The sequence below is a fragment of the Nannospalax galili genome, unplaced genomic scaffold, assembly GCF_000622305.1.
Source record: "Nannospalax galili isolate Female #2095 unplaced genomic scaffold, S.galili_v1.0 scaffold195, whole genome shotgun sequence".
In the NCBI taxonomy this organism is placed as follows: domain Eukaryota; kingdom Metazoa; phylum Chordata; class Mammalia; order Rodentia; family Spalacidae; genus Nannospalax; species Nannospalax galili.
The window spans coordinates 787007-795894 of record NW_008335885.1 but is presented as its reverse complement, the minus strand read 5'-3'; the positions used below and the strand labels follow the sequence as shown (position 1 = coordinate 795894).

At 43.4% G+C, this 8888-nt stretch overlaps 1 protein-coding gene across 5 annotated transcripts in view; it reads left to right on the top strand.

The window, feature by feature from the left end:
- Positions 1–302: 302 nt before the first annotated feature.
- Snx14 (sorting nexin 14) overlaps positions 303–8888 on the top strand; it is an 84142-nt gene continuing 75556 nt past the window's right edge. For all 5 annotated transcript variants that reach the window (XM_017797517.2, XM_029562308.1, XM_029562306.1 and 2 more), the window contains exon 1: positions 303–554. In XM_017797517.2, the coding sequence (XP_017653006.1) occupies positions 340–554 (215 nt within the window). In that variant the 5' untranslated portion in view covers positions 303–339. The remainder of the gene's footprint in view (positions 555–8888) is intronic.

The following is an 8888-nucleotide window of genomic DNA, read 5'->3' as shown; positions in this document are numbered from 1 at the left end:
GGGGCCCTCCGCGAACTACATTTCCCATAGGTCTGCGCGAAGCCGGGTGCCGCACGAGGGCTTTGCGCCAAGGCAACTTCCCCTTTCGTAGTTGTCGCCTGGGCCGCCTTGACCGCCTTGACTTCCCACTACTTCCGGTAGAGTCTAGTGAGTGGTGTGGCCTGAAGGTGCACGGGAGACCCCTAGTGTCCTCGAGAGGTGATGGCCACGGACTGTTTGGGAAGACTTCCCTGGAGGGCGGGACTGGCGGTGTGTGTAGACGGAGCGGGGACGCTGCGCATGCGCAGAGAGGGCAGCGGGGGGCGGGCTTGTGGCGGCTGCGGCAGCGGGTGGGCGGTTATGTGGCTCCGCCGCTCCGGGCTGGTGGGGGCGTCCTCGGCCTCTGCGGGAGGCAGGTCCGAGGGCCGGACGGAGATGGGGTCTTGGCTGCGGACGGTCGCGGAGAGGCTGAGGCTGCGGCTGCGGCTGGATGTGGGCCGCGAGATCTGCCGCCAGTACCCGCTGTTCTGCTTTCTTCTGCTGTGCCTCAGCGCCGCCTCCCTGCTCCTAAACAGGTATGGAGGGCCTGGACGCGGGGCTGTGGGGTGCGGGACAGGTCGGGGCGGTCCCCGGGAACCTGCCTTTCCTTCTCAGCCGCCTCTCCAAGGCTGGACCTTTATCGTCGATGTTTTCCTAAACTGAAATGTGTGTGGCCAGCTTCCTTCGAGACGGTGAGGGGACGTCGCGTCAGCTGACCGAGGGGCTCGCTGTTGGTCCTGCGGGGGCCGGTTCTGCGGAGCCGCCCGGCCCAGTGCGCACCTTTGCAGCCCCAGCACGTCCCGAGTTTCCTGTTGGAAAGATTTGTTGTTCTGAGAGCAAAAGAGTACTCATCACATCTCCAGAATATTCCTAAAGACTTTTTTAAAAAAAAAAAAAAAAAAAAAAAAAAAAAAAAAGCTGAAACATGCTTATGAATGGATTACTTGACGTTTCGAGCTCTGAAGGCTCTGCCTCTGAAAGAAGCGAGATTTCCTGCCTCTTGCTATTTCAGGAAGTATCCGTGCAAATAGATCTGTACTTTAAAACGTCTTCATGTTTCCTCTGATGTTTTCAACACGCAGCCACTTTTTATCTTGAGTTCATCTGTAGGGAAAACAGCGGGAAGCATGCACAAGTTTAATTTTTTTTTTTCTACTAAGGATAACCATTTCCTGGGTTTTGTCTGACATTTGGCCCCCCCCCCCCATAATGGCCTTGCTTGTTGATTTGGGGATTAAATAATAGATTTCAAAAACAACAAAAAAGTATCTGGATCGTGCTCGTAAGGTGGGATTTTAACTGTTAAAAGTATTTTTTAGTACCCTTCTGCCATCTGACTAACATCTGACTAGCTAGACTAACAGGTTCAGTATGAATAAAATGTAAGCTTATAGAAAGAATTAAGTTTCATCCAGGCATTCTTCTCTCTCTTTGGGAACTGCGTCACTGTAATTTTCTTAAGGTTGGATAACCTTAAGAAAAGGTTGGGAGCAGATTGAGTTAGAATTCTGAGGTCTCCCAACTGTGTCATAGCATCTAATGTTAAATCAAGAGCCCATCTGACATGTGTAACGTGATCTGTACTATGCATTTGTATTATTGTCTTTGGTTTATGAGTAAATTTGTTATTTTTTAATTGTTACTACTTTAATCGGCTAATGATTGTAAGCATCATAATGCTGCCTTTAAATAAAAGGTTAGATGTCCTCTTCTTCCAGGAAAGGTATTAGGGAAGACACAGATCAGGTGAATAGTGTGCTTTGTGTGGTGTCTATGTGCGATTCTCTTTAATATGTGTGCTAGTGTTCTTAGTGTATGCTTAGACTGACTGGAATGTTTCACAAGAAAACCTGGACCCTTCTGCTGGCAGGATGTGGTAGGTTTATCCTGTAGTTCTAAGGAATATTTCCTCACATTGTAATGATCAGTTTCAATTGTCAATTTGATAGGGTCTCAAATCTCCTGGGAAGATAGTCTTGTCACTACATGTGAGATGATGCCAAACCCAGGGAGGATTAAGATATATACTTCTGGGTGTCCGAAGAATCAAAATAGATGTTGATTAGTGGAGGAGCTACCCTAAATGTGGCAGCACCCTTCCTGGGGTTGGGTCTTGGGCTGTAAAGGAGAGGTGAGCTGAACAGAGCACACATGCAATCTTGTGTTCTCTGCTTGAGTGTTGCTGTGACTGGCTGCTTCAGGCAATCCTGCCCCTGAGATGATGGATGGTCATGGGAGTTCTAAGCCACATAAGCACTACTCTCCCTTAAGGTGCTTTACGTTGTTTTTTTAAATTATATTGTATTTATTTTGTTGAAGATGTATAAGTGTGTGGGTGCTTGTGTGCTATGGCACCTGTGGAGTCAAAGGATGACTTTTCACCATGTAGGGTACTGAGCATTGAACTTGGCCTGTAGGCTGGGTGGCAGGCACCTTTCCTCTCTGAGCCATCTTGCCAGCCCTTACTAAGGTACGTTTCTCAGAGTATTTTATCATAGCAACAGGAAAGGAAACTAGGACAGGCACAGATAAACAATCATTAGGGGCAGAAAGATGGAATTAAAACCATGGGAACATATGCTCAGTTAGGCCTTTTCACCTGTTGATTTTTTCTTTTTTTGAGACAGGATCTTCCTGTATCCCTAGCTGGCCTGGAACTCACTGTGTAGACCAGGCTAGCCTTGAACTCACAGAAATCCGCCTGCTTCTGCCTCCCAAGTGCTGGGACCAAAGGTGTGCACCACCATGCCCGCCCTGTTGACTTTTTTTTTAAAGCAATAAGTTTAAAAGACATTTTCAGTTTAAAATCTGGTTAACATGGAGTTTTGAAACTTTCTCTTCATATAGTTAAACTTAGGATAGCACTCTCCTTTGAAATATAATAATGCCCTTAGAATAATACTTTTAGGGGCTGGAGAGATGGCTCAGTGGTTAAGAGCACTGACTGCTCTTGCAGAGGACCCAGGTTTTATTCCCAGCACCCACATCGTGGCTACAAACCATCCTTAACTCTAGTTCCAGGGGAATCTGAAGCCCTCTTCTGTCTTCTGTGGGCATTGCACAACACAGGTACACTCACATACATGCAGGCAATATACTCAGACACATAAAATACAAATAATAAATAAAATAATTTTTAAAAAAAGAAAAAAAATACTTTTAATTTTTATTTCAGTTTAGTAAATGCATCTTTCAATATGAATTAAGATTATGACTTACCTATAGAAAGGTAAATAGATACGACCTTTTGGATGCTTGTGATTTTGGAGACACATGGGGTAGCATGCTTTTTATATATTTGAAACAATGCTCTTAACCTTTCTAATGCTGTTGGGACAAACTAAGCATAATTACAATTATGTAGATTTGCTTGTTGGTCAGTTGTAGTGTTGAGTATTATGATAAGTATTTTCAGTTAATCCTAAAATGATAGTGGTAATAATATTAGCCAAGACTGGATATTTTATTTGCCCCAAAGAAAGTTAAGAATTTTATTAATTACTTATGCCATCGTTGTAGTTTAATGTGGTTTTGTTTGTTTGTTTTGTTTTTTGTTGATTGTTTTTTGACAGAGCCTGCCTAGTCAACAGCCCGTGTGGAAGTCACAATGTGAACCTGGGTGGCCTTGATCTCAGTAGAGATCTACCTGCCTCTGCCTCCTGAGGGTTGGGATTAAAGTCGAAGGACACCATGCCCAGCGATGAATGTTTTAACGTAACACCTGACTTCAGGATTTTGATTCCTTCTCCATTTCCCAGTTGTCTGTCTTTTACCTGTTGACATCCATTTATTTCTAAAATGAGGACAACATTCATGCATACAGTGTATATTTTGATGATTACGTGGGTTAATTTATGTTTTTAATTTAAAAAAAATCTGTGTGTGTATGAGGGCACACACGTGTGCCACAGTGCATGTGGAGGTCAGAGGACAACCTTGGGTGTTAGTCCTTCCCCTGCACTTGTCTTTGAGGCAGGGGTTCTTGTTTGCTGCTGTGCTCCTTACTACAGACCAGCTGGCTCTCTGGCTGCCCAGTGAGTCTTGTCTCCACTTCCCATCAAGTAGGAATGCTGGGAGTACAGCCTTGACACCACTTTTTTTTTTTTTTTTTTTTTTTTTTGAGACGGGGTCTCCCTGTCCCCCGAGGTGCCCGGGACCCCCTTATGTAGCCGGGGCTGGCCTTAACCTCAGAGAGCCCCCCCTGCCTCTGCCTCCCAAGTTCTGGGACTACAGGTGTGCGCCACCATGCCCGGCATCCTTGACACCACTTTTGCATGCTTGCACAGCAGGTCCTTTTACCAGTGGAACTGTCTCCCCAGCTGAGTGGGCTAATATGTGGAAAGGGCTAAGGATGGTACCCAGCACATAGGATGTGCTCTCATTAACTGTTACCAGTTACTGCTTTATCATCTTTTGCAGCCATAGGTTCTGTTAGCCTCCATTTCTAAAAACTGAGTTGCCCTTGCAGAAAGTCGAAAACACACACTGCTGTGAATTTTTAAATGCCACTACCCATGTCACTACAGTTCAGATCAAGTTATAAAACAGCTGGGTTTTCTTGCCAGTGCTATATATCATTTATGTTTTGCTTTTTGGTTTGTTAACTTTGTAGTCCTTTGGAAGTACTTTGAAGATTGTTTATCCATTCTGCTGTTTAAGGCTATTTGAGTGTTCTGCTTTTTTGGTGTTAGAGTTATGCTGTTGTGGATATTCTTTTTGTTGGTCTTTTTTGTTGGGTTTTTTGTTTTTTTTTTTGAGGCGGGGCTTGCTGTGTAGTCTGTTGGCTTGAAACTCTGTGTAGCCCAGGCTGGCCTTGAATTTTGAATTTTCCTCCCTTTACCACTTGAACACTTGAATGCTGGGATTACAGGTGTGTACCACCATGCCAAGCCTTATATGCATTTTTTTTTTTTGGTCTTTTTGAGACGAGGTCTCCCTGTAGCCCCAGCTGTGCCACCACCACCATGCCCGGCTCTTACATGCATCTTTTGATAGACATGTACACTTACTCCTTTTGGATACATGCCCATGAGAGGAAATGCTGGGTTATAGTGCATGTATTTATGGAACTTACGTAGAATCAAACAGCTTGCTCTCTCTCACCAAAGATGTTTGACAGTTTTGTCTATCATTATCTATAGACTGAATTTTAATATTGTATTAAATGTAGTGTTAGCTCATTATTTAATTTGCCTTTTTTTTCTTCTCTTGTTTTTAAAGACAGTCTCATTGTGTAGCCGTGGGTAGCCTGGAACACCATGTAGACTAGGCTGACCTCAAACTCACAGAGATCTACCTGCCTCTGCCTCCTGGGTGCTGGAACTAAAGGAGCGCAGCACCACGCCTGGCAGATTTGCTGTTTCTTAATAGTGATTAGCTTCAGTGAGCAAAGTGAAGTTAAGCGTTGTATAATAACTTGCTTGGGGGGCTAGAGAGATGGCTCGGCATTTAAGAGCACTGGCTGCTCTTGTAAAGGACCTGGATTCCATTCTCAGCACCCACATGACAACTAACAACTCCAGTTCCAGGGGAATTTGATGCCTTCTTCTGACCTCTGTGGGCATTGCACTACACGGGTGCACTTACTTACATGCAGGCAATACATATAAAATAACATACACATAAAATAAAAATAATAGATAAATATTTTTTTTTAATTTTATTATTTTTATTTTACGTGTATTGCCTGCATGCAGGTAAGTGCACCTGTGTTGTGCAGTGCCCACAGAAGAGGCTGTCAGATCCCCCGGAACTGGAGTTACAGACAGTTGTTAGCTGCCATGTGGGTGCTGGGGATCGAACCCGGGTCTTCTGCAAGAACAACCAGTGTTCTTAACCGCTGAGCCATCTCTCCAGCCCCAATAAAATATTTTTTTAAAAAGCTTGCTTGGGCTCCTCTATTGTAATCAGAATAGAATTCCAGTACAGTCCATTTTGATTCAGAAACCCAAGCTTTTAGAAATTGTACCAGCAAGATGTCTTATTAACACTACTGATTATTAATATTCTGGTTACTTTTTCCTCTAGTTTATAACTTCATTATATAAATTAAAATTGTTCTGTATAGACACAGATGGTGTTCAGTATATGGAGCTCTTAATTGTACTTCACTATTGTTAATTACTTTTTGAATGATCACTTTCAAAATTCTATACATGTGTTAGTATGGGAAGATGATTCCATGTATTTATTTAATCATTATAACAACCCTATGAGTTAGGTATTTTACCACCCTCTATATAGGACTAGAGAAGAGTCTGGATTAAGTAAATTGCACCAAGTGTTAGAGCTGGATTTGAACATAGATGCTCAAATTCCAGAATAGCCCATGTTTTGTTCTCAAAATCTATTTTCTGTTTTTTTTCTCATTTTTTTTTTTTTTTTTTTTTTTTTTTTTTTTTTTGAGATACGTTCCCACTGTGTAGCCCCAGCTAGCCTGGAACTTACTATGTAGACCAGACTGGCTTCTATTTCATAGTGATCTGCCTACCTCTGTCTCCCAAATGCTGGGATTAAAGGTATGTATCACCATGCCTGGCTTTTGTCTATTTTTCTGTTTATACACTAGTACTAGATTTTTCTCGCTGTACTGAGCATTGAATCCAGGGCCTTGTGCATGCTATGCCAAGTATGTGCCATTGAGCCCGTCTCTAGGCCTAGTAAATAAAGTTTTAATTATGTATGTGTCTGTTTGTGGGTTTGTACATGTGAGTGCAGTGCCTGAGGAGGCCAGAAGGAGGGCGTCAGATCCCAGGGAGTTGGAGTTGCCGGCAGTTGTGAGCTGCCTGGTGTGGGTGCAGGAAAACAATGGGTCCTCTGCAAGAGCAACATGTGCTCTTAACTGCTGAGCCACCTCTCCAGCTCATCGTTTTTTCTTTTCCTTCTTCCTCTTCTTCCTTCCTTCCTTCCTTCCTTCCTTCCTTCCTTCCTTCCTAATAGTTCTAAAGGTTCCTCCTCCTCCTCCTCCTCTCCCCCCTCCTCCTCCTTCTCCTCCTCCCCCTCCTCCTTCCCCTCTTCTTTCTCTTCTGAGACAGTGTCACATGTAACCCAGGCTTGCCTTGTAGTTCTGATCCTCTTGCCTCTACCTCTGAAGTGCTGAGAAGGCAGGCATGCACTACCATCCTTAGCTAAGTAGTAAAATTTTTCAACAGTAGTGCTGGCGGTGTGCTTTAATATCTGCTAGTATGGATCCTCCTTTGCCCTTTTCTGTATTACCTTTCTGTCCGTTGTGTGGGGAGGCATGGCAACAGAGGTGACTGGAGCAGGAAGCTGAGAACTCACATTTCCAGGCAGGCAAAGAACAGCCCAGAGACAGACATTTGAGATGGGTGTGGCTATCAGCTCTCAAAATCTGCCCCCAGTGACATGTTTCCTCCAGCAAGGCCTCACCTTTCAAACCTCTGCAAACAGCATCAGTTGACCAAGTGTTCAATATTTGGAGCCTATGGGACACAGCACATTCAAACCACATTTTCCAAAGTTGGCTCAGCTCTTTCTAAACCTTTATTTGCTTAGGTATAGTCCTAAAATTCAGTGTGTGGAATTTCATTAAAAGATCCATCTGTGGGGCTGGGGAGATGGCTCAGCAGTTATGAGCACTGGCTTCTCTTGCAGAGGACCCACATGGAGCTAACAACCATCCATAACTCCAATTCCAGGGGAATCCAGTACCCTCCTCTGACCGCTGCAAGCATTGCATGACACAGGTGTACTTACATACATACAAGCAATACATTCATACACATAAAATAATAATACATTTTTGGAAAAATTAGCTTTAAAAAAAGATCTATCTGGAATTTTGATCAAAGTTACTGTCATGTAATGGACCATCCCCAAAATTTAGTAGCATAAAGCAACAACCTTTAGCTTGTTCATGTAAAGCAGCTGGGGCATGAGTTGGTGGGTACTTTGTGCATTACCTTGGCTGGACAGCTTCAGGTTAGAGGCTAGAATAATTTTTAGGCTTTTTCGCTCACATTGATGGTTGATACAGGTTGTTAGCTGTGGTTGTAGCTGGACTGTAGACCAGAGAGCACTTGTACATGCCTTTCTTTGTGGCCTTCCTTCTAACATGGTGCTAGGTTATAAAGGTGAATATCCTGAAAAAGATGCCATATCATTTTTATGACCAAGCTGATGGGGAAAACAAATATACCCATGCATTTAGTGTCACTTTTGTATGTGTCTAAATATTCTTTTATGACAGATTATTTTATAATTTAGAATGTAATACCGTATAATGACTTTATAAATGCTTACTAAAACTTGTGTTGAGAAGGAAATCAAAACTAAAATGAGGAGAAAACAGTCTTTTGTGGGGGTGGGGTGGGAGGGGACTCTTTGAGACAGGGTCTCCCTGTAGCCCCAGCTGACCTGGAACTCACTATGTAGACCAGTCTGGCCTTGAACTCACAGAAATCAGGTGGATCTCTGTCTGCCTCCTGAGTGCTAGGATTAAAGGCGTGTGCCACCATGCCGGTGGACCAGTGGAGAAAGTACTCTTAAGAAATAAATGCCACAGTTATCTAGAGGAACATTTATTTACAGTTGCCGTGCTTGCTAAGGCACCTATAATAAAACTGTTAACTCCTGTGCTAGATATCTGCCCTTGCAAACATGCCAAAGAAGGAATTTCCTACTGTGGTCTTAGGACATGTAATCATCTGTGCTGACAGTCACATAGACTGTAACTTAAACCCACAGTTAAAGAATAATGTGGACAGACCTATAAAAACTAAAGAAACTAAACTCAGGACTTGACTTCTTTGGGAGGAAACCCCACTTGAGTCCATTAGTGTGAAATAAACTGATTCCTCCATGTAAGTTTCTTGGTGCCTTTTCTGTGCAAGGTGAGGTCTCTGGGCTTC